Raw genomic sequence first — 25,363 nt, 5'->3', positions numbered from 1 at the left:
ACAGTGATGGGACACAAGGTTCCCCATATTCCACTGGGGACACAGAACATCCCAGCCCCATCCTCGCCCAGCATTCCCCCATTCCCGTTGGGAGTGTGGAGCACCCCAGGACAGGTGACAGAGTGCAGGAGTGCAGGAGGCTCTGGTTTGAGGTGCTTTTATTCCACGTTACTTGCAGCCCCCGTGCCTGGGTCAGCCCAGCCCGGCCCGGGTGCTCCCAGAGCTGCACCCCCAAACCCCAGCACACCCAGGGGAAAAGCAACCGCAGCCCGGAGCCGGGCCTTGGGATGAAGCCTTTGGAAAGCCCCAGCGAGGGGCGGGGAGTCCCTGCCCCACTGGGGTGTGGGCAGTGCTGTCCTGGAGCAGGACAGGCCCTCTGGACCCCTCCCATGAGGGGACACGGGGCAGTGCTGGAACCGCTGCCCCCAGGATTGAACCAGAGCCAGGGCTGGGGAGCTCCAGGATGGGTCTGGGGGTCAGAGGCCCTGTGAGAGGAGGGCTGAGCCCCTCCAGCATCCACCTGCCCCTCTCCCCTGCCCAGCGGTGCCCAGGACAGCCCCAGCTGGGGGCTGAAGGGAGGCTGGGGGGCAAGACCCTCGAGCCCCAGCTCTGGCCAGGACACGCTCCGGAGGGATGGGAAGGCACCAACTGCAGGACTGGCTCCCAGGGCACGATGGAGGCCAGGTGGGTGCCCGAGTTACGTGGCTGCCCTGCAACCCTTCCCTGGGAGCCCAACCATGCACAGTGGGGGGACACGGCACCCTGAGGGGATGCCCCTCCTGCAGCCCCCACGGGGTGCCAGAGCTCACCAAGCTACGAGCTGGCACGTGCCCACCCCATGCTCGGTGTCCAGGGGTGCCTGTCCTACTCTGGGAACGTGACAGCCACCTGCCCATGCCACCGGAGACGGTCAGTGCCGGAGCTGTCAGGATCCAGGCACTCAGGCGGGCAGGGAATGAGAGCAAAGCTGTGGGCAGGGAGATGCCAAAGCCTCCCTCTCCCCTCGGGTAGGAAGCGGGCACGGGCAGCTCCCTAAGCCCCCCAGCTCCCCCAGGGCAGGCTGGCAGCAGCTGAGGGCGGTGGGGAGCCAGCCCAGGCACGGGCTGAGGAAAGCGTTGGTTCTCCGGGCTGGGAGCACCCAGAAGGGAGCCAGGAGTAACCGGGGGGCCGGAGTCACCCGTGCCTGGAGCCACCCGTGCCGGGCTCCACAGCCCGGGCTGGAAGCTGCAGGGAGGAGAGGGAAGGGACAGGCGCCGCCCCGGATGGCTCCGGGCAGAGCGGGGCTAGGAGCGGGGCAGGCTGCACATCTCGCAGTGGTCCGTGCCCGGCTGGTTCATGAAGGTGCAGTGCTGGCAGGGCCACATGGCCGCGGCCACGGCGTGCGACGAGCCGCCCATGGCGCCGTACTCCTGCAGTCCCGGCAGAGGGACACCCACCGTGCCTGCGGGAGAGAGCCCGGGCCAGGGCTGGCATCATCCTGCTGCGCACCCCACCCTGCACCCCCTCACCAGCCCTGCCCCAGGCCAGCTTGTGTGGGGCTTGGAGCAACCTGGGAGAGGAACTTCGAGATCCCCTCCAAGCCAAACTATTCCAGGATCCCATGACCAAGAAACAGCCTCCTCCTCACAAGCCTCCTGTAGTGTAGCCCCTGTGGCAGCTTGGGAGCAGCTCCCAAGCCAGCTCAGCCAAGGGACAAGGGACCCCCCTCCCTGAGGGACACCCTGCCCCAGGGACCCCCCCTCTTACTGCAGAGCTGCTCGATGGTCGCCCACTGCTCTGATTTTTTCCAAGTCTGTGCAAGCTCCTCATTTTTGGTCCTCACGGCTTCCAGCAACAAGCTGATGCTGTCCTGGAAGTCACAGGTGGGACATGAGCACTCCAGTGCAAGGCAGGACCCTGAATGTGAGCTGTTCTCCGTTTCCCAACATCCTTGGGGTGCCCCAGTTTATCCTTCTGCTCCCCAGCATTCAGACAGATCCCAACACCCCCAGAGCTCCTCTCCTCTGCCCCCAGGAGTTATTCCCTACCCCTGGGGCCAGTCCCACCCTCCAGGGGAGCAATCCTTCCACGCTGGAGCACTCCAGCCCCCATCCCTGCTCCCATCCTGATCTCCAGCTGCCCACGGTCATCCCGGCTGCCTCGCACATGCGCGGCCTCCGCAAACACGGCCCAGCTGGATCTCCCCGGGAAGCTCCGGGGCAGCTGCCAGGCCCCAGTGCCCGGCCAAGGGCAGCAGAGCTGCACAGCCAGGACCTCGCTGGCCTTGAGCTCCGGGGGCTCTGATCTCCTCATTGTTCCCACCGAATTCCTGACTCTGAGATAATTTTTAAAACATTTCCAGCTCTGGGAGCTGCAGCCAAGTTGGCTCTGGGATCATGTGGACAACAACCCCCCTCAGTGCTCCCAGCAGCTCAGGGGTTTTGTGTTTAGTTTAAAAAAGGTTTTAAAACTCTTTAAGCCTTCTCCCAACAGCTTGGTCGGGAAGAGCCAGCACAAGGCCCTGCCCAGGGCCATGGCATGGCAGGAATGGTCACCTCCACCCTCCTGAGGGACCCCTGGAGGGGCTGAGGGCCTGGGATGGGGGGGATGGTGTGGGGACAGGACCCTCCCAGCCCCCTTACGTACCCGCAGAGGCATGACCTCGTTTGTGACCAGGAAGAGGAGCAGATGGAAATCAGAAATGATGTCTAGGAAAATGGAGGAAGTATTTTGGGACAGGTATGTGGCCAAACTGTGGAAGTCCTGGGGAGAGGGACAATAATGAAGAGAAGTCAATTCCCATTTGGATCCACTAACAGATATTCCTGTTCCTCTGGCTATTGTCTGCAATGTGCAGGGACATTCCCAAAATCAGATCCCCACCCAACTGACTGAAAAATGATCTCTGGGCCCACAGGAGCTCCTCCTGACCAACCCCAGCACCCACAGAGCTGATCTCAGATCCAAGAGGTGCTGAGGGGAAGCCAGGCAACTCCAGCCTTGCTCCTACAGAAAAAGGGACATCCCATCCCATCCTCTGCCTTGACCTCTTGCAGGAACGGCTTTCTGTACTTAAGGATTCAATTCAGGAAGAGAAGGGAGCAGGAACAGAGCCCAGCCTCAGCAGGTTTGTGCTGCCAGCATGGGGCTGGAGCCCCCTGGCCCCTGTGGAGCTGCCTGGCAGGCACAGGGAGCCCTGATCCCATCGTGGATGTGGCAGCAGCATTGGCATGCAGACACTGCTCCGTGCAGGAAGGACCAGGAAGGCTGAGCCAGGAAGGGGTGACTCGAGGGCACAGCTGTCCCTCTGCAGATGTCAGTGAGCACAAGGGAGGCAGAGCCCAGCCCCAGGGAACCCAGGAATCCCATCAGGAATCTCCCCTCACCTGAGTTTCTCCCAGCACATCGCGGTTCTCGATGGGGAATGGGTTTTGAGAAATAGAAAAAGTGTAGACTGGATCCTTGGGGAAAGTTGTAGTAATCTAAAAAAAAAAAAAAAAAAGAAAAAATCTAAGGAAGGATAATCAGAGACCAGTGGGATATGGGAAGCAAGTCCAGATAGCTGAGAACAGCCATGGCTATGATCCCAGCTCAGCCAAACAGTGAGGCATCCTGCAGGGATCTGATGGCCTTTAATTTAATTTAGAGTGATATTCCACCACCACACCCCTTGGCTCCCTTTCTAAGGAAGCTGAAGGGACATGATGGGTATGGTCCTGACAGATGCCATGGAGAGCATCCCTCTCTGCACAGGTCACTGGGATACAGCAATTCTGGCACAGCTGTGCCCTGTGCCAGGCAGCTGCTGCAGGAGGGAGGTCCTGTGGGGGATCCTAATCCACATTCTACCCCTCTGTTTTCATCCCACGACACCCCAGGTACCCCAGGAACAGGTGCCTTCACTCCTGCAGGAATTCCCGTGCTCTGGCACTGCCTGTGCCAGGGGCAGCTGGACCCGAGAGGCTGCTCCAGGTGGATCTAATGGTTGTTGGCACCACCTCCAACTCCAGCAGTATCATCTGGCATCCCAATCATTTGCTTTCCTGCCTTCCACACTGTAACTTTGTTTCCCAGCCCTGGGGCTGAGCTGTGCCGTGCCTGGCAGCAGCTCTGCTCCGGCCAAGCCGTGCCAGAGTGAATTCCCTCCTCCAAGAAAAGGCATTTCTGGACAACCTGCTGAGTCACTCAAAGGAGATGGATCCCTAATTGCTGCTCTGGAGTTTCCTCATTAGGCAGTGCCCGGGACACGGGTCCATAGGGCTGCTGCTTCCCGGCCATGTGGCTCTGGGCCAGCTCAGAGCCCTGATAAGGCACCAGGCAGTGTTTTCCTGGAAAACAAACGTGTTCCTGGCACCACACCGACCCCACCACGGAGCAGGACAGCCACCTCCCTGCTGGCAATGCCTGGCAGCAGCAGGCAGAGGAGGATAATCTGTGTCAGGAATCCCCTCCAGTGGGAATTTCAGAGTTTGCTCTCCTGTGAGCATCTCCAGTGGGAAGCAAACACGTGCAGGGAATACTCACGTCTATGATGAGGTACTCGACCGGGAGCGGGCGAGCCAGCTGGGTGATCTCGTTCCCAAACTTGTCTATGTCCTGAAAGAAAAAGAGTTGGGTTATTGCTGAGCATGGAAGTGGTGTGAAGCCCAAGGGATCCTGCCCTGGAGATGCTCATGCAGAATCCTGAACCTGGATGGGTGGTTCCCATCCAGGGGCTGCCCAATTGGGCTGCCCAATTCCCTGCTGCTCCCTGGAGCTGGAGATCTCTGTAATTCCAGCATCTCTGGAATCAGGGTCTCCGTTTCCTTGTGAGCCAAGAGACTGTGGAGTCACAAACCACCTTGGGCTTGTCTCCCACTAGAGAGAGGCTTGGAATCATCCATGGAGTGTAAAGGTGGGATTCTTGGGGTTGTTGGACTCCATGATCCTTGTGCATCCCTTCCAACTGCAGGTATCCCACGATTCCATGATTTTAAATACCATTTAGGCAGCAGCTCCATCTCAAAGAGAGGGACAGGTCACCTCTGCCTCCTCAGCCCAGGCAAATCTGCCTTTCTGCAAATCCAGGAGTGCCTCAACCAACTCTTCATCTGAGAATTTGGAATCCAGGCACTTCCTCGCACCCAGACCCTTGGAACCAGCACATCCCATGGCGTAAACTTGTTTTGCTTTGCCAGACGAAGGGAACATAAAGTTTAATTAGGCAGACAAACGGCCGGCATATGTTCATTAATCATAACCTGACAATTAGACGTGATTGATGTCAAACACGCCGGGTTCAAACGCCGCTTCGGAAATAAATCCCGGAGAACTGACACTTTTCATTAAAGATTCCGTACGAGGGGGTTGTGTTTTCTCCCTAAATCATCACTTAACGTGGCATAAATCATTCATGGAGCCCCACATAAATCATACGCCCATAACTCCCAGGCAGGGACGTTGTACTGGACAATCCATGGGCCCTCGGTGGCGGGAGCTGGATCTGGAGCTGTCACCTCCCAAAGGTGACAAAGCCCCGCTCTCCCCATGTGGGATGGGAGCAGCATTCCATGGGCTGGGCCAGGGAGCACCGTGCAGGGCGCTGCTGCCCACGGCTGACTCCAGGACTGCCTCCCCTCTCTCCCAGCCGTGTTTTCTCCCGGAGAACACCACTCCCCCGCTCTCCCCGGTGTTTACACAGCACAGCTATGCGGAGCAGCAGCCAGCACCACCCCTCTCCCAGCCAGACCTCGCCCCAGCAGGCTCCAGCACGCTGCTCCCCTCCAGGCACAGCCCCCCTTCCCTTCCCGACCCCCTCCCCAGCACCCCTGTCCCCAGGAACTGTTCCCTCTGTAAAAAATCTCCCTTCCAGTCTTTGAAGCGCCTTTGAAAGGCAATCCTGATAAGGATCTTTGCTCCTCGCACATGACAGGTTGTGGCCTCAGATCTCTCTGGCTCCGACAGGAGCAGGAGGAGCTGTGGAGCCTTTTTTTGGGAGATCACAGGACCCCAGAGCCAACCTGCTTCTAGATCTCAGTGATACCACAAGAGACAGGAATCAGATCCAATCAGCTTCCCAAACACAATCCTGCCCCTGCATGAAGGGACCTGCAACAACTCAGGCATAATTAGCCCATCTGGAATTTATTTTCCAATCTAATTAAGTTCTAATATGCAGAAACATTTTTCCAGCACCTGTTGGCTTTAATCTCCCCCTCTGGGGATTTCCATGTTAAATGCCTGCTTTTTCATGGCATGCTCCTGAGGCCTCCAAGACATCCACAGACTGGAACTTTGCTCCCCTCAAGTCCCCTAATCCTGACAGGACAGTCCCCTCAAACCCCAACATTCCCCTCCCACTACCATGATTATTTAATTATACTTTAAAGGCCTTAATGAACATCAAGTTGGGATTGTTGGGAGAAAGATCTTTCTCCTGAGCTTGGCATCATCAGGACCCTCCCAGCATCCTGTTATTGCTGCAGCCTGAGACCCCCAAAGCCCAGTGGCAGCAGCTCCAAAGGGAGGCCAGGAAGGGGTTAATGCAGTGAGGAGCATTTGGCTTCAGGACGAAAATCCAGCAGCAAGGCCTGGAGGGTCTGGACAATGCATCACCCCAGTGGAGATTGCATCAAGGCTGGGATTAGAGCCCTTCAAGCCACTGTTGGAGGCAGGAGCTGCACAGGGACGAGGGAGAACAGGAAAAGGGTGGGAACACAGACACCTTGGCACGATGGAAAAACTTCTGGGTGGCCTCAGGTTACCCACAGAGGGTGAGGGGAGCTGCCAGCCAGGAGGGAGCCTCAGGATCCACGTCCCAGGACAGCTGTGAGCATCCCCCTGTCACCACCCCACGCTGCTGTCACCGTCCCACGCTGCTGTCACCGTCCTGTGCCGTGAGCATCCCGCATCCCACGCCGTCATTCCCGACCTGCTCCCTCTGCTGAAGGCACGGCAGAGCTCGGCAGCCATCTGTCCTTCCATGTGTGAGTGAATCCCAGCTTTGCTCTTCCCCCTGCTGACTCCCAGGCGCCTTCCCGGGCACTCCTGCCCCTCGCACGGGCTGAGGTGCAGAAACAAAGTGACTCCTCCAAGAGCAAGTGACAGGTCAGGGAGAGTTAAACCCTTCCCAGGAGACTCCTGCTGAGCTAATCCAGCATCCTCCTCCCCGCAGCAGCTGGGACATTTGAGGCTAAGGCGGCTCATGAGCTGGTGGGAAGGAAGGCAGCCAGGGAAGTCCTTCCCTCCCCGTCAGTGAACACTCCCCGAGCCTGGCTGTCCCTGGGAAGAGGATTTCCAATGCCATGGAGGGACAGCCTGCCTCAGAGCTCCTGCTGGGCTCTCATAAAAGCAGGGCCCTGGCTCGGGTTGTCCCAGGGAGGGATGGGACACGTGTCACTGGTGCCAGGCCAGGGCTCAGACACGGCTCAGCCACAGCAGAGCTCAGAGCACGTGCAGGACTCGAGGGCAAAGGGCTCTTGCACAACGCTTGTAAAGGGCCTTTGTCTTACACCACCCCAAAGAAACTCTGGGGGAATGTTAAACCATCCCAAAGAAACTCTGGAGGCACATCAAACCATCCTAAAAGAACTCTGGGGGGATGTTAAGGCAGCTGGAAAATGCAATTCACTGTGAGGATGACGATGACATCGTGTTTGCGCTGAGCTGTCACAAATACCTGTGATAAGAGACAAAGCCAGCCAGCCCCCAAATCCAATTATCCAGGAGTTTTAAAGCTCTGTAAAACATCAGGAATCTCTTCCCACAGCTGATGAAGCTAATGGTGGAGCAGTTCAGCACTGCAGAGCTCCAGTGGACTGGGAGGAGGTGACAGCTGGGCTGGGGTGCAGCAGCCCAGGGAGGGATCCCCCAGCTGCACCCTGAGCACTCCCCCAGTGCTGAATATCAACCCAAGGTACATTCTCAATGAAATCCAAATCAATCCAGCTGTTTCCTAAAACCAGATGGACAGAGGAGGCTGCTCAAGGACAGAAGACAGGATGGAAAATCGTGTGGAATATTCAGCTGGGCTCACCCTCATCCAGCTCAGAAACTGGGTGAAGTGGCCATTGCAGCATCATCATCTTCACTTACAGTCCTTACCCTGATCTGTGTCCGTGTCTGCACATCCTGGACTCCTTCCTGAGCTCTGTGTGCTGAGCTGGCCAAGCAGCACGTGCTGGTTATGCCCTGTTCCAGCTGGAACCAGTGCTGGGCCCTGATGCTTCCCAGACACCCCTGGAAGCCAGCAGCGATCCATTTATCCCTTATTCCTCCTGGCTAATCTCACCTGGGGAGGCACCTCAGAGCAAAGGAACTTGTTCTCACAGTCCCCAAACCCCTTGAGTTCCCCACTGGGGCAGAGCTCTCCCCTCCTGAGCCAGGACAGCAACGGCTGCAGGTCCAAAGCCAATTCCATGGGGGTGGCTCCTTGGAGCAGCAGGCCAGGGGCCAACATAAAGAGCATGGTAAAGAAATACAGAAACCACCCAGCTGCAGGCTCAGGAAAACCACAGGACAATGCCAGTGCCATCAGCTTTCCCACTTCCATGGAAGAAAAGCAGCCCCTTTTCCCATTCACAATCTGGAGGCGAATCCACCGCGCTGCCCTCGGACAGATCTGAGTTCCACGGGTCCTGCCTCACATCTGGCTGTTCTATAAATACATCCCCACTCCACAAACATCAGCCTCCTGGTCCTCATCCAATTAGAATTAATTTGTAGAGCTCCTTTCATCCTAAAGGGCTTTTCGGATGAATACTTGGATATTGCATGGGAACGCACATGGACTTTTCTCTGCACAGTCCCAGAGGAAACAACAACTACTCCAAAGTGCAGCTTTCTCCCAAAAACTGGCTGGGGGGAGCAGCACAGAGGGGACCCCACATCACAGACTGGGGACAAAGGGAGAGCAAGGTACTGGACCCCAAAGATTCCATCCTGTGCCACCAGATTCCTGCTCAGATTCCTGCTCCTCCAGGAGCTCACCGGGGCTCGGACACGGCTGCTGTCACCATCCCAGGATGAGGTAGTGTCTCTGACCTCAAGCCTTGCACATTTAATGGGACCCCAAAGGTTTCCCAAGCCAGGAGTGACTAAGCTTTCCACAGATTTAAGAACATTCAAAAATAATTGAGGGATCCTAAAGCCAAATCCATTGGAGGCTGAGGGAGAATCCCACCCGGCGGGGCCATCCTCGAGCGCTCTGGAAAGGGCAATCGGGGAGAGAAGCTCTGAAACATGAAATCAGCTGCAGCCCGACCCAGTGAATCAGTGGATGTTGGAAATTTCCATGGAAGGCTGGAGCCATCCGTTCCCATTTTGTTTATCTCCCTGCTTCAGATTAGAGATGGGAGTGAAGCCCTGGTGGGAACACCCACTGGCTTCCTGCTGCTCCCAGCACCCCGGGTGGGCCACATGTGGGCCCCAGACCTGCAGGACCTCCTGCGAGGCTGCCCCAGTGTGGCACGGCCTGGGCTGCTCCACGGTGGGATGGGGGCATGCCAGAGATGATCTCACCCTCCTCACGTTCAGGGCCAGCCTTTGCACACCCAGCTCTGCTTATCAGCCCCTAGGAGGAAGCTGCCTGCTCCAGAGAGAGCGGGATTCCATCTGCACTCCCTCTCCAGCGCTGGATTCAGCCCAGAGGTGTTCCCTGTTTCCAGGTGGGGTCAAGGCCAGCCAGCAGTCTGGCACATGGAGGTTCAGAAGGAAGCCAGCACTTCCCAGTCCCAGGTTCAGGGCATGCAGAACACCCTGATCAGCTCCATTCCCACTCCCGGAGCACAATCCCCTCATTCCACTCCTCCCAAACAAAGGCAGCGTTCCTTGTCCTGTGCTCTTTAAAGGACAGCTTTACCACAGGCAGCAGGAGCAGACAGGACAGGAAGGAGATAACACACGGGGTGATGGATGGCTAATTAGCCAGCCAGCAGTGCCATTAATTAACTCTTCTGTCCCTGCTCATGGGGCACCAGGAGCCCTGGGCTGGCAGCGTTATCGGCACTCGCAGGGAGCCTGATCCAGAGCTCCCAGCTCGGCCATGCAGGCACAGGAGGGGCTGAAGGGCTCCAGAACAACTGGCAAGGGAATAATGACATTCCATCCATCACCAACAACCCCAAGTGCAGCAGGCAGGGACAGCAGTGACACCTCATGCCCTTCCAAGACCCCTCCTGCAGAGCTGCCTCCAGCTCTGGGCTCCTCAGCACTGGAAGGACATGAAGCTGCTGGAATGAATCCAGAGGAGGGGGTATTCACCTGGAGATATTTACTTGGAGAAGTCTCCAGGGAGACCTGAGACTCCCTTCCAGTGCCTAAAAGGGCTCCAAGAAATCTGGAGAGGGACTTTGGACAAGGGGTGCAGTGACAGGACAGGGGCAATGGCTTCCCACTCCCAGAGGGCAGGGTTGGATGGGACATTGGGAAGGAATTCTTTCCTGTGAGGGGGATGAGGCCCAGGCAGATTACCCAGAGAAGTTGGGGCTGCCCTATAAGAGTCCAAGGCCAGGTTGGATGGGGCTTGAAGCACCCTGGGACAGTGGAAGGTGGCAGGGGATGGAATGGGATGAGCTTTAAGGTCCCTCCCAACCCAAACCATTCCACCACTCCATGACATTGAATATTGTGCATCCAGAGCAGGTCCAAATTCTCCCTGCTGCTCCTCAGGACCAGTGCTTGGACCCAGGGGCACAGCCCAGAGCTGGGCAGCCCCTCAGCCCTCACCTTGTAGAAGACGTCAGGCACGTACTGCTCGCTGCTGGACTCCTTGGCGTAGCCCAGCTCGGGCGCGTCCCGGCACGGCAGCAGGCACTCGTCCCGCACCAGGGCCATGCACTGGTTGGACACCTGGTACCCCTCAAAGTGCACCTGGTTGTCAGGACCACCTGCAGGAGGAGAGCATGGTTAAAGATCCCAGGATCACCGAGGTTGATCTGTGACTGATCCACACGTTGTCACCCAGGCCAACATCTCCAGGGGTGGGGGCTCCATCTCACAACCCTTCCCGAGAATAAATTCTTCCTGGAAATCCTGCACAGGGTGATTTCCCTGGTGTAACTCTGGAAGAGCAGCTCTAAGGTTGGACTTGATGGTTTTGGAGCTCTTTTCCAACCTTAACAATTCCAAGAGTCCATGATTAAACACAAAGCTAACAGAGATGAATACTGAGATGAAGTTGCTGCTGGGGCTGCATGGCAAGAATTTTAAGCAAGAATTCCCTCTAAACTGCACATTTTTATAGCCACAGACATTTCCACAATTATCCCAAGAGCACAGAGCCCAGGGAACAGCAGGGATGCTCTGCCACGAGCTCCAAGGAGGAGGAGCTACCCTTTTGGGGGCTCTGACAGCATCACCCTCCACTACCCTGCAGGTTTCTCCTCCTTTTCCAAACCAAACTCAGGCACGCAGATCCTGTGGCCCTGTTTCACTCCCAAGAATCCCTGAGCTGCAGATCACTTGGCCATGCCAGGCCTGAACAGTGTTTTCTCAGCCTGTACTGGATGGTTTGGTGGAAATCTGACATGGAAAGTGGGAATTAGGAGCCTGGCTGATGGAAGGATCACATGTTTGGCACTTTCATTTGGATAATGTAAGCAACATCAGGTCATGTGTCACTGGAATACAACTGGAAAGAGAGGAGGGAGGCAGATGGTAGGAAAACGTTACTATTTCCAAAGCCAGGAATTCAGGAGGGAATAGGAATTAATCCATGTGGAGGATTTAAAGGCAAAGTTGAGGCAAACTATCCAAATACATTTCTGCAGCACAAAAAGAGGGACTCGAGTGTTTAAATAGAACCTGCTGGGCTGATTGAATAGAGGAGAATGAAATTAGCTGGAACAGCAAAGAGGAAATATTCCTTTTCTACCCTTTGATCTGTAACCTCAATCACTCACTGCTCCAGAACAAACACTCCTAGAAATTAAACAGACCAGGACAGGGGAAGGCCTGAACGCAGTGTGTTTGCTCAGTAAAACACCTTGTTCAATAAAAAAATAAAATAAATAAATAAATGTATAAAAGAGATATACAGATCTATATTTAATGAGAGATGGATGTGTTTAGCAGGCTGGAACGTACAGGCACGGGCCTGTTAACTAAAAAAAGAGCTTTTTTCACAGAAAAAAAGGCCCTGGGAACCCTTACAAAGGCAGGCTCAGGGCAGGCAATGTCCCATCCCACTTTCACTTTTCACTCTGGATGTTATTTGGAAGTCATGAGGGTTTTTTCATTGTGTTAAACAGAGCCAGAACCAGCGATTCCGCTCCAGGGAAGGTTTAAATGAAGACATGTGTCATCCCATGGAGAAGAACAGAGTGAACTGGGAACACTCCAGCCCTCCCAGCACATGCCAGTGTCCCCCCTCCCAGCCCAGCCCATCTACAGTCCCTCTGGAGACTCCCTGAAAATGGCTAAAACCAGAGGCTTTAACCATAAGCACTTTGCAGGAGCTTCTGTTTTACTCAGCCAAAAAAATGTTTCCAAACATTTTTTTTCCCCCTGACAGATTTTTTTCCCTGTCAGGTTTCCCTGACAGCGACATGAGGGAGGTAAAGATCCCTCCTGAAGGAGGAACTAATCCATAACTCTGGAGTGTTGTGATTCTGCACTGCTGCTTCCAGGCAACAGAATTTGGAGCTTAAGGATTTGAAATAAAAAGTGAGCAACAGTTGTTGCCCTGGCTGCAGGCAGAGAGTGATTTCTGGGTCACAGAGGTGGGGCTGAGCCTCAAGTAAGTCTCTTTAAACAGTTGTAGAGTAAAAACCAGGCAAATAAATAATGAGTGAGCATTGCAGAGAGGATAAAACAAAGAATGAGGAAGTATTTCAGTTGATAGAGCAAACCCCTTGTTAAATAGGACAGATGGGGAGCAGGTGATTTTTTGCATATTCTTCTACTACCAAGAGGTAATTCAGGTGAAGCCTGAGGGCTGAGGCCAGTTTGTACCTGTAGCCACAACTGTGACAAACTTGGATCCAAAGTGCCCATCGGGAGAGAGGCGACAGATGTTGGGCTGCTGGTTCTGGAAGTTGCCAGCTGTGATGCACTCTTCTGCACTCAGGAAATACGTGTCCTGAGGGGAGAGCACGGACTCCAATCAGCCAAAGGACAAGGTGACGTAGCCCAGACCTATTTCCCTGAGCTGCAGCCAAGGAAAACGACCAACACCCCAGGAAAACACGCTTTCGTGGAAAGCTGCTGAGGAGCCCGGGACAAGAATGTGACCTGTCAGCTCCCCAGCTCTGGGCTGCCTCAGGACTGCCCCAGCTGAGTCCCACCCACCTCTACACACCTTTTTTTTTTTTTTTTTTTAAATCAAGTTTCACTTTCCAAATATGGATATCACTGGCTTTACAAGGACAGGAAGCTGTGGAGGTCGAAGTTTGAGCCACGTATGTGTCACAAAGCCCAGCCCATGGGAACATCCTCTGAGTCACTCTCTGCCTCACTGGGTTTGTCCCTCATCCCACTCCACTCCTTGGAGCTTTCTTAGCCCTAAAAAGGGCAGGGATTGATGAGATTTCAGGGAGAAATTGTTCCCTGTGAGCAGGGTGAGGCCCTGGCACAGGGTGCCCAGAGCAGCTGGGGCTGCCCCTGCATCCCTGGAAATCCCAGGTTGGACAGGGCTTGGAGCACCCTGGGACAGTGAAGTTATCCCTGCCCGTGGTGGCACTCTATGGGCCTTAAGGTCTCTTCCCACCTGAACTATTCCATGATTTCATGAGCCCCATTTCCTCAAAGCAGGGGCGTGAAGGGCTCCAGCAGCTCTGCCTGCTTCCCAAACTGCTCAATCCCTAACATTTCCAAGGGTTCCAGCTCTTTTTCCTTCAGAAGTGCCTGGAAAACCCCACCTCCCAAGAGCTCCAGTGCCACCTGCAGCCCTGGCTCAGGAGCTGGAATTCATTGGGAATTCACTGGATCACACCTGGATCTCACCTTGTTCCTGCTGTATCGAACGGTGCCTTTCCGTGTGTCTTCCGAGACCAGGTCAGTAAATATCCAGCCAACCTGCAATGGGGGATGGAGAACGTTGCTTCAAGGAAAAAAAGGACAAAAAAAAGAAGGAAAGAGGAAACCAGAAGAGCTCAGACATTTTCTGCTCACAGGACACGATGTTCTTGGCTCCTCTCAGCCCTGTGCACACTGCTGCAGGGAATGGCTCTCCCAGCTGTGCCTTGCTCCTTGGAATCCCATTTCCAGGAGCAGCAGCATGCCAGCTGGCCAGCCAGGGCACCTGCAGCATTAGGTTTCACTGTGGAATATTTTTTCATGGAAAGATCTGGAGGCTGCAAGAGGCCTCTGTGCCACCACCCTCTCCTACCCCCAGCATTTCCTATGGAGAGTTTGGAGTGGGATCCAGCACCTGGGGGTGACAGAGCAGCTCAGGTGGCCCCAGCCTGACCCTCTCACACAATCCCAGTTTGAACCCTGCACGTACTGGTTAAGAGAAAGCTCATACTGGAGTAACTCATTCCAAACTGGAGTCAGCACTGACCCCAGCAAGCACATTCCTGCTTTTTGTGGTACAAACACACCTCGGAGTGAATCCTCTCACACACGTGTGACGTGTGTCAAACACCTTGGCATCAACCCTTGCACAGAGCTGTGACAGGGACACACACCTTGGCATGATCCCTCTCCACCCAGGTGCCAACCCCAGCTCCCATTAACCCTTCCAAGGCAGAACCGATCCCAACTCCCCCAGAGCCCAGGCAGACCAAAGCCTGCAGCCAGCACTTGGTGACGTGTTAAGTCCCATGGATTAAAAATATCTGATGGGAGAACATGGAAATAAATAACACTCTGAGAAGTTTTGCTCCAGCCTCTGGCGAGGGGTGGGATCTTATCAGAGAGAACAAAGCCCTCCCCAGATGTTTACAGTCTGCACTGAGCCTTCTGCCAGGCGGGTTTTCTCCAGCAAGTCAAGTCTTGTTTGTGTACATCCCATTCCTGGCATTCCCACCATACCAACGCTGCTCCCAAAGCGGAAAACAGCAGGGCAGGTTCAGGGCTGTCAGGAAATCAGGGAACCATGATGGGATCACTGCAGCCTGGAACTGAGGGGGACCTGCACCCCTAACCCCACACAGCACTGACTCCCTGCAGCACCAAGGAGGGGAACACAAGCCAAGGGCAGCCCCAGCTCCTGGAAACGGAGCACAAAGGCAACTCCAGCCCCATCTGGGCCAAATTAGCACTGGCCAGGGAGATGATCAATGGAATGGCTCCTGTTGGAAGGGAAAGAAAGGGAAGATGGAGTTTGTGCCGCTTTGCCCCTGCTACTGCAGCTATACAGCCCTGTGAGGGGCGTGTGCTCAGGAAAACCCTCTGGATTTGAGTTTTGGACCTAAATATGTACAGCTGCTGACACTTTAGCAAGATTTAGGTAGCCTAGAGTGTCTTGGATAAACCCATGGAGCTGGAGAGAGTTGCTGACCACTTCCCTGCCACAGACAGACACGACACCCAACATATCCTGACCTTTCTGAGGCCGAGCTTCGCTGCGATCTCATCCACAACCTCGGCTTTGGGATCCTCCAGGATCTCCAGGCTGTTCTGGGTGCCAATCTGCAGCAAAGAGACACTGGTTAGTGACACAGAAGTGGGCAAAAACCAGGGTAGCTACTGTGGGCAGTGAGGCAGGGGCTGGGAACAGAGGTCTGGGCTTCCCTTCAGGCATCACCACAGACTGGTGTCACCCCAGAGACCTCCCTGTGCCACTCTGCTCTCAAGCCACACTCCCAAGGAGCCATTTGTTCCTTTTCCACGGACAATCTGTTGGATTTTACTTGGCAGCCGTGCAGAAACCATGAGGAGGAAGGAAATACGTGAGGAGCACTCGGCTGAGGAGTGGTGCCGTGCCCCACCTAGTGGGGATTCCAGCTGCTCCAGCCAAACCCATTCTCAGCCTCTCCATTACTTTGTTTTAAAATCATTTAGACTTCATTCTATCTAATTAAGCTGCTTAAATTTTCTCAGAGAGCTGGTAAGGAACTGAAGCAGGGGATGAAACTGTTTTTCCCTAGCACAGAATCTGCTGGAAAAGCAGGAATCAAGGAAAGATTAAAAGTGAAATCTGCAGTTACAGTTACCCTGGATTTAAATTATCAAAGGGTGAAAAACAACAAAAAGCAAAATGAGGGTTGAAAATTCTTTCTCTGGCTGCAATGGATGGTGATGTTAAGGACACAAATTATGTCCTCTTTTCCTTGGGGAGCTGCAGCTGGAAACACCAAACTAAAAAGGTGTTTGTGTGTTCCCTGATCCTGAGCCGGCACTGAGGGCTCTGGCTCTCACCTTTCATCAGGACAGTTTTCCTTGTGGGCCTGCAGCTGGGAATACTGTGTGAGGTTTTCCAAACTAAAAAGGTGTGTTCCCCAATTGTGAGTGGCCCTGGCTCTCACCTGGGGGGGTTCATAGATGGCTGCCACCTCCGCCCGGATGCCCAGCGGGATGTCTTTGTGCTCCGTGTACCGGCCGTACAGATATCCCAGATGTTGGTTCCCTGTCTTCCTCCAGAAGTCTAGGAAGCGATCTGCAATTGTGTGGTTCTCAAACATGATGTTGTCAACATGCCTGTATTTCTGTTTGACAAAGTTCAAGTGTCAGGCCGTCCTCCGCTGGCTCCGGTCCCTTCCCAGGACAGACACCACCCTCCGGAGCTGGGTCCTGCACAGCAGGGCTGGGGGCTCCCTCCCTCCTCCCTCTGCTCAGCTCCCACCCCTCTGCGCTGCTCCCTGCTCAGGCTGGGCTCTGGGATGTGCTCAGCACCCCCAGCACCTTGGGGGCTTCACTGGGACCTTCACCCCAAGAGGGTGAAGGAAGAAGGACTCTGAAATTTAAGAGGAAACAGCAGAACCTGAGTGGCCTTTTGGATGATCCCATGAGGAAAACCAGTGGGATTATCAGCAGGATTCACCAGTGCTGCCAGCTCAGTCCTCACGCTGGGAGGAAATTCTGACCCAGGACATTTTGGAACCCATCTGGCAAGGCCTGAAGACCTGGATGGGACTGCCCTGACACCTGGAGGCTTTGTGCTCCTGGCTGGCGTTTTTGGAAGTCCCCATGCAGGTGCCCAAGCTCCTCTCACCTGTCTGTTGAGGGTGATGGCACTGGGCTGGCACTTGGTGCAGATCCCCTCGGGCCAGGGAGGGTGTCCCTCACACCCCGACTTGATCTTACAGCTGATGTTCTCCAGGGCTACAAACTTCCCTCTGGAGAGGAGGGAGGAGAAAGGGGGAAGAGAAACAGGGAACAGAAAGAAAGAACAGTGGGAGAAGGATGAGAAGGGGGAGAAGAGAAGGAAGGGGGGGAAGAGAAACATGGAACAGAAAGAAAGAATGGTGGGAGAAGAAGAGGGAGAAGGATGAGAAGGGGGAGAAGGAAGGGAGAAGGAAGAGGGGGAAGAAAAAGAAGAGGGGGAAGTAAAGGCTGCTGTTAGCACAGTAAATGCTTTTGGAGCAATCATTTATGGAGGGAAATGGGAAGTAAGAGATTGTAGCACCACAGCAAATCCTCCTTTCATGTGCACAAGGCTTCCTGGAAAGGGAAGTTCCCTTCAAATGGAATTCTTGTGGACCTGAGCTGCATCTCCCAAAGAGATTTTAAAAGTCTCAATGGTATTGAGGAATAGCAGGGAGAAGATTCCACCCACCCCTGCGTAACTTAAGTCCACCAAGTCTGAGAAACAGGCTTGGAGCTTGGTGTAATTAGGGAACTTCTTTCTTTCCATGTGGCCTTCCCTCCCATCAGGAGTGTTTCCTGGAAGGAATCATATTGCCACAGGAAAAGAAATAAATAGAAATAAAATGGGTACATAAAATCAAAAGAGAGACTTAATTTTTCCCTCCTGCCTTTTCCTTTTAACCTCAACTTTTTAATGTGTTTTTTTCTCCTTCGTTTGCCATTCAATCCTCATGTCCAACACTGAGATCTGTCTGTATTTTCATTTGTGTTAAAAAAACCCAAAGCTCCAACCAGATTCCCTTAAACCCAGAGATTTCCTTACTTGTCTGCCCCTCCGGTCAGCTTCCTGATGTAGGCATGGAATGACATGTGCTTCACAGGAGGCTCCAGATGGTTCAAATAATCCTCATCGAAGGGCTGCCAAAAACACGGCACAGAGCAGGGCCAGGTCACACACCTGTCTGATAACACCCTGATCCCTCAGCAAATGCATGTTCCACACTCAACCCCGCCAATGTGGAAGCAATCAAGGAAATTCAGGCTCATTTGCAAGGCAGCTACTACTGGGATGCAAACAGTGGAGCTTTACAACGGGGAGTTTTATGGTGGCCTGCTGCTCCGGGAACAGATTGGCCCCACAAATCAGAATCTCAACAGCAAAAGGTTTTTTCCTTTCAATATCTAACAACAAACAACGGGCCCAGCTGTTCCAACACGGCCAAGGACTGCCAGAGCACTTCCAGCAGAGGGGAAGAGCCATCCTGGAGCAGCAGGATCCCCTCTGGGGGGTGGCTGCTGCTTTGTCCCATAAATTACACAGCCCTGCACGTCTGGAGGTATCACTAAAGCTGCTTCAACCTGGACAACCATGGAATGGTTTGGGTTGGGAGGGGCTTTAAAGCCCATCCCATTCCACCCCCTGCCATGGCAGGAACACTTCCACTGCCATGGCTTGGGCACTGCCAGGGATCCGGGGCAGCCACAGCTGCTCTGGGCACCCTGTGCCAGGTGGTTAAACTGGGAAGTGCTGGGATCCAGGAGAGAGGGGACAAAACAAGAAAATCCAGGGAAAAGTGAGGACTGAGGGAGAAAGGAGCTTTTTTGAAGGACATTCTGTTAAACTCATTACTGCAGAAAACCAGCTTTAACCAGGATCAACCCAGGGCCACAAAGGCCTCGAGCTTTAGTGATCCCAAACCAGCAGCTCTGGCAGGGCAGGGCAGGATTCCAGCCTGGAGCTGCCACCTCTTGGCAGGCACCATTCCAGGAGAAGTGTTCCTACTGGGAGGAACTGGGGAGAGCCTGCGGCACCTTCCTGGGGCTCTTACCTCCAGTGGGACACAGTGCACACATTTGCCCAAGGGGCCGTGGCGACACCTGGGCAGAGAGAGAGAGAACTGGGGTTAAATCTCATTTCACCTGGAAACTGAAGTATGAATAAATAAATCTTATTAATCATGGAAAAATCAGCCTGTAAAAGTTTCTCTGGAGTAAGTTTGGTGTGGAAGATCTACACGAGCTCTGAGCAGTTCTCCACCCCCTACGTGGCAGGGTGATTTTAACAAAAAGCAACCCAAAATGTCCATCCTTTATCAGGCAGCGCAGGAACAAACAGGGAAGTGTGTGTTTATCAGGCAGATAAAGTCCTGCTGGGTAGGGTTACAGTGGGGAAAGCATCTCCTTTTGTGGGGATTGCTTTCAAAAACCCTAAACCAACACCAGGTCAGTGCTGGTTCCCGAAGGAAGGGCCCAGGAGAGGAGCAGTGAGGTTGGGCTGTGGGAACAATAAATGGGATCTGGTTGCAGGAGGTTTTTAAAGGATGTTTTGTGGCAGATAATGCACAGAACATAGAGTTAAATGCTGCTAAAGCACTCAGCATCCTTCACTGGAGATCGATCCACACTCCCCAAGGCAGGAACCAGCCCAGACCACTCCTTTTATCCTCAGCACCCTCCCCTGGGCCCCGGCTCCCTGCTAGAACAGCTCCATCAATTCCTCTGGAAATGTGGGCGAGTTCAAGGCAACATTTCTGCCACAGAGTGGTGGGGTTGCCTTTATTGCTCCTGTGATGTGACATCCCATCACTTATGGTCAGCTGGGAAGGGCAGGGAGGATTCTCCACAACTTCTTCATTGCTGCAGCACTGAGGATGAACCACGTGGAGCACAACCCCAGCGGAAGGGCAAATCATTCTGCTTTAGCACGAATTCCTGCCTTTAAAATTCTCCCTCCAACCTTCTCAGGAGTCTTATTCCAGAGGGTTCCAGCCCCAAGGCCACCCCAGACATCAGGCCAGGACCCAACTGGCTCATTATCACTAAGCAATTAAAAGCCCTCTCCCAGCAGAAGATGTGTTAGCAGCACCAGAGCAGGTTTTGGGTGGGTTTAACTTGTTGTTGTGTTATTTTTGCATAAAGAGAAGCTGCTTTGTTTCCCTAAGCCTCTTGCAAGGAAGAGCTTTGGCAAGTTGGACTTTGGTGCATTTTTGTGAACAAGAGGGACTTCCTGGTTTCATGGAGAGGTCAGGCAGACATTTGATGAAGGGAAGCCAGAGCAGGCAGAGACCCAAGTCCCACTTCCAAACCTCTGCCACGGGATACTTCCACTCCTTCCCTTCACTTCCATGTTTTCCTTTATGAGGAGTGGCTGAGTGTGAAGGCACAGAGTGCTCCTGCTTGGGACAGCAAATCCTGGAATGCTTTGGATTGGAGGGACCTTAAAGCTCATCCCATTCCCCTGTCCCAGGGTGTTCCCAGCCCCATTCAACCTGGCCTTGGACACTGCCAGGGATCCAGGGGCACCCCCAGCTTCTCTGGGCACCGTGTGCCAGGGCCTGCCCATCCCCACAGGAAAAATTCCTTCCCAATATCCTTCTAACTCTGCCCAGGAAGAATCCAGAATGTCCATTCTAATCTAGAGAATTCCAGTGCTTTAGGAGCACAAAATCCAGGAGCACGAGCACCAGGGTCTCCTCCATCTGAACAATGAGTGAGTCCTTCCTGCCAAAAACTTGGGATTTGGGCATCTGCTTCCTCCCTGGGCTGTTTTCCCTTGAGGGCACTCAGGATGGAGCCAAGGGCAGCTCCCCCAGGAACTTCCAGGCTCTGCTGAGCCCCAGCTCCACGGGCAGCACCAGGAGCCATCCCCACTTACAGCTGCTGGTCTCGGTTCCGGTAAATCTTCCCATCCTGCTTGATCAGGTACTGGTCAATCTCATCTTCCACCACCTGGGGGGCCCCCCCAGGCCGGGAATTTTGGGAGACAGAGGTGTCCATGGTCTCTGAGGAGGAGCCAGCTGGGCTGGAGGGATACAGGAACAGCATATCCCCGTGCCTGCAGGGTGGGAAACAGCACAGGGCTATGGGAGCTGTGGGAGGCAACAGCCACGAGGTGCTTCCCTGCAGGCATTCCATGGAAGGGCATGGAATGTGGCACAAATTCCACCAGGTGGCACTTGGAATGTGGTACAACTTGTAACCAGGCCAGCACAGGTGGCACCTGGAAGCTGCTCTGTGAGCCACCTCTTCCTGCTTTAATTTACAATAAATGCAAATCCTTCCAGCAGGAGACAAAGCTGAGGGGGAAATAGGGAGGAGGGAGTGGGGATGAAGGAGTGAAAACAAGGATGTGGGAGAGAAAGCTGGGATGAGGGAAAGGAGAGTGAGGGAGGGAAGGCAGGGATGAAAGGGTGAAAACAGGGATAGAGGAGGGCAAGGGGGGGATGAGGCAGGGAAAGCTGGGGATGAGAGAGGCAGAGTGGGGATGAGGAAAGCTGGGACAAAGAGGTGAAAGCAGGGATTAGGGAGGGAAAATGGGATGAAGCCTCCCCACAGCAAACATGCCCCAAGGAGTGACCCAAGCAACAGCCACCACCTGGCCCGTGTCACTGTGACCCCCATTCCAGCACAGCCACCAAGCCCTCCCCTCAATCCCAGGGGTGACACTGGGAGCTGGGCACTGCTGGGATGTGATTTCTCCCGTTCTGGAGGCTCCAAGCAGAGCCCCCCACCCCTGGTGAGGACTCACTTGATCTTGAGCAGGTTGAGGGATTTGTTCTGCGCTGCCGTGATCTCGCCGGTCCGGTTGCGGTTGGTGTACACAGAAAATCCATTATTCCTGAAGCCAAACTCCTTGGCCACCTGCAACAGAGGCAACAGGGACAGGGTGTGAGGTGTGAGCCTGCTGAAAGGGGCTCAGAGCCACAGCTGACCCCACAGAGCTCCTCCTGCAGAAACTCAGCTCAATTCCCCCCAGTCCTGAGCTCGGCATAACAAAGATGGAAACACCTGGAACAAACCAGCAGTGGATTAAAGCAGGAGCTGACACAACTCCACCAGAACTGTCCCTGCCTCACACCTCACAAAGGCAGAGCTCCAGCCACAGCCAGGCAAGCACTGCAGGACTGCAGGGGGAAACTTCTCCACTAGCCCAGTTTCCTTGCACCAGCACACACCACCAAGTCGTTCCCATCCTCCTGCCCTCAGAATTCCACAATCCACATCTCCACCTCTGTGATCTTCTGCCCTCAGCTCTATTCCCCTCTCCCAGCTGCTCCACTCAACCTCTTCCTGCTGTTCTGGCAGGTTTCCCCCCTTTTCTGCTCTCTCCCATGGAATTCACCCCACAGCAGCCACCCCTTGGTCCCCAGGCAGGTTCTCCCAGCTCAGATTAAGTCTGGTTCACTTGGAATCACTCCAGCACCTCTTCCCTGCAAAAATAATTTGCACATTTGGCCCCTTGAGAACTTCATCAGTTTAAAAGTGATGTTTAAAGTTTGTGTGTTTGCCAGGTTTTGCCCTAAATTCTGAAGTGAAAGGCCTTTATTTTTATTAATAAAAACAATCCCCATGGCTTAGGTCGGAGTCAGGGATGGGGTCCTGCCCACAGGACAACTCTGATGAACCACAAAGAGCTGTCACATGAGCACAGCCATGAAAAGCAGTTTTTTTCCTGTCAGCTCAGCTGTGATTTGCAGCACTGAGTGATCCCTTTGAATGGGACCCTTTCACAGGGATCAGCTCCTGCTCCTCAGGCCACAGAATTCCATTTTTGGGGGCAGACAAATCCCACAGCACATTAACAGCAGGTTGGAGCTGACTCCTGATCCTGAGCACACCCAGAGTGACTTTTTTGGGTGCTTTTCCCGGGATGTGCCACAGGAGACAGGGAAGATTCCCCAGCCCTTTATTCCTTGAGCACTCCTGGAGCAGATCCAGGCTCATTCCTGGAATGGAAGCAGCAATCTGACACCTCTCTAACTACAGCTGCCCCCCTAAACACCAAACCCAGCCCCTGGCTGAACATTCCAGCATTAAAACCCACAGCACAGGTAGGAGAGACCTGGATTTAGATAAAACACAGACCTCAGGTGGGAAAATTTGCCACTTTCCTGTTCCTGCAGCAGGAAATAAACCCAAACACATCCCTGTTGCAGCTCAGAGCCTGCCCCAGATGAACAGGCAATCCCAGGTGCTTTGGTCCTGGCAGGAAGTATTTTCCAGCCCGAGTAACCCGAGCCCTGGAAAGCAGCAGCTCATTCTGCACAGGCTCCAGAGCTGCTGGAAGCTCCTCTTGCTCGGCTGGGGCTGCAGGGAGTGTCCCTGAGGCAGCCCTGAAAAGCAGCAGGATTGTCCTGGCCAGGTGGGAACGCTGTCAGGGAACGCTGTCCTGTCTGGGGCACAGCTCAGCCCAAGCTGTGACTCACAAAGGGAAGGTTCCCACTGCTGCCATTCCCTTCCCTTCAGGAACACACTCAGAGAGCAAAGAACCCCCAGGCTGAGGCTCCAGAGAAATTGCAGGAGGGGAGCAAAGGGAGAAGTGCTCCCTCCTGAAGAACACAGAGCAGGGCCAGCCCCATCCCCAGAGCGTGCTCCTCTCCCCAGGGGCGCCTGGGATCTCACTCCATCCCTGCCCTGCTCCCTCCAAACCCATCCTGGAGAACCAGGAGCACACACAGCACACCCAAACAACATTCCAAACCCAAATCCAGCAGCCTGGAACCCGCCTGGAGCAGCAGGTTTGGCCATCCCACAGCTCCCCTTCTGCTTCCCAGCTGCCACTTCTTTGGGAGAACCCCTTCCCAGGAAAGTTCCCAACCCAGGAAGCCCCAACAGAGAAGCTCAGGGAGTTTTTTCTTTAAATTTCTCATTTTCCCTCTAGAACAACACAAGCTGCACCAATCCAGGTGTGGTTCTCCACAGGGAATGCTGCTCCTCGCTGCTGCCAGGGGGGTTAAACACGGATCTCCCACAGGACAGAGCCAGGGCAGCCCTGCCCCATCCCTTGGGAAGGCACTGGGCACCCTGGGTACCTTTTTGAGGAACGTCCCCACCGTTTCTCTCTTGGTGGCCGTGATTCTCTTCACTCCCTCCGGCGACTGCACACGGATAATCTGGGAATGAGGGAGCACGGAGTCAGGGAGGGGGGCAGACCCACCCTGAGCCCCCAGACTGATGTTGCCCACTCCCCCCTCCTCCTCCCTCTTCCACAGGCCTGGAATCAGCCAGGGGAGCAGTTCTGGGGCAGCACTGGGTGATGTTTGTGAGCAGGGGGGAATCATTCCAACGCTCCTGGTACCAGCTGGCTCCAAGGCAAACCCCTCTGGCCACAGCTCTGACCTCAGAGGGGAATGAGACCTTCAGGAGGCCGCACCAGACCCTGCAAGGAGAGTTGCTCACACAGGCACCGGCCCAACTGGTGTTACCGGGCACTGCACTGGTGTGGCCGAGCCCCGGGAACGGGGAACGGGGAGAGACTCCGGCGGCCCCCGGGCAACCGGAGCTCCTGGCGGGGGAAACGGGGAGAGGAACCCTCGGGGACAGGGACAAATGTGAACCTCGGTGTCCCCGGAGCGCCCAGGGGCAGCGCCGGGACTCGAGCGGGTCTGACGGGGACGCTCAACCGCGGCTGTGTGACACGGGGACACGGGCACGGCGTGGGGACACAAACACGGGGCAGGCACGGGAGGGGGCACGGCGAGCTGCCCGTGTCCCGCCGTCACCCCGCAGGAGCCCTTCCCGCTCTCCCGGCTTCCCTCCGGGGCACAGCCCGCCGGGAGGCGCCGGGAGCCGTTCACCGGGGCGAGCAGCCCCGAGCCCCCGCCCCGAGCCCCGCGGGGAAATCCACGGGGAATCCGCCCGCGCCGCCGCTCGGGGGGCCGCCCGGCCCGGACACCGCCGGCCCCGCCGCCGGCCCCCGTCCCGGTGCCCCGTCCCGGCCCCACAGGAATCTGCTGCCTCATCGCCCCTCCCCCGGCCGCACTCACAATCGTCTCGGCCATGGCGCTGCCCGCGGGCCCGGGGCTCGCCGCGGCGCACAGACACGGCCCGGTGCGGCCCGTCCCGCTGCGCTGGTCCCGGCCCTGCCCGGCCCTGCCCGGCTCCTCCCGGCCCGGCCCGGCCCGGCCCGCCGCCTCCCGGGACCGGCCCGCCCTCGCGCCCGCCCCCCCGGCCCCGCGCCCCGCGCCCGCGTTCCGCCGCACCAAGGTTCCTGTCCCGGCGTCACCACCAGTCGTTCCCCCGTGCTGCCTCGGTGTTACAGACATAATGGTCCCCCGCGCTGCCTCGGTGATACAGATATAAGTGTCCCCTCTCGCCGCAGCGTTCGCTCTTTAGTTCCGTACGCAAGCAGCGCACCCGGTGGCCTCGGAGGGGCCCCCGGTGTTGGAGGGAGGGATGGGGCCCAGCTGTGGGGCAGGGGGCGATCGGCGCCAGC

At 55.3% G+C, this 25,363-nt stretch overlaps 1 protein-coding gene across 1 annotated transcript; it reads right to left on the bottom strand.

Moving 5' to 3' along the window:
• Positions 1-141: 141 nt before the first annotated feature.
• Positions 142-25,074, bottom strand: NPLOC4 (NPL4 homolog, ubiquitin recognition factor). The gene is made up of 17 exons (XM_059486017.1): positions 24,915-25,074; positions 23,961-24,041; positions 21,677-21,789; positions 20,804-20,983; positions 18,978-19,026; positions 17,972-18,066; positions 17,054-17,177; positions 16,368-16,547; positions 15,445-15,531; positions 13,900-13,971; positions 12,910-13,036; positions 10,684-10,844; positions 4,504-4,575; positions 3,366-3,461; positions 2,626-2,742; positions 1,747-1,849; positions 142-1,441 (listed from the first exon to the last, which is right to left on the bottom strand). Exons 1-17 carry the CDS (start codon positions 24,927-24,929, stop codon positions 1,284-1,286), a joined length of 1,830 nt encoding a protein of 609 aa, XP_059342000.1. The 5' UTR covers positions 24,930-25,074; the 3' UTR covers positions 142-1,283.
• Positions 25,075-25,363: the final 289 nt, after the last annotated feature.

The sequence above is a fragment of the Ammospiza nelsoni genome, chromosome 19 (genome assembly GCF_027579445.1).
Source record: "Ammospiza nelsoni isolate bAmmNel1 chromosome 19, bAmmNel1.pri, whole genome shotgun sequence".
Taxonomy (NCBI): Eukaryota; Metazoa; Chordata; class Aves; order Passeriformes; family Passerellidae; genus Ammospiza; species Ammospiza nelsoni.
The sequence above is the reverse complement of the archived record's forward strand: the minus strand, read 5'-3'. Positions and strand labels throughout refer to the sequence as shown.

What these genes read in the sequence shown, in the direction of transcription:
- NPLOC4 (XM_059486017.1), bottom strand. An exon ending in TGCCTGACGTCTTCTACAAG is followed by an intron (nt 4,576 to 10,683) that starts GTGAGGGCTGAG and finishes TTTTTCTTTCAG; the next exon opens with GACATAGACAAGTTTGGGAA. An exon ending in GACCATCGAGCAGCTCTGCA is followed by an intron (nt 1,442 to 1,746) that starts GTAAGAGGGGGG and finishes TCTCTCCCGCAG; the next exon opens with GCACGGTGGGTGTCCCTCTG.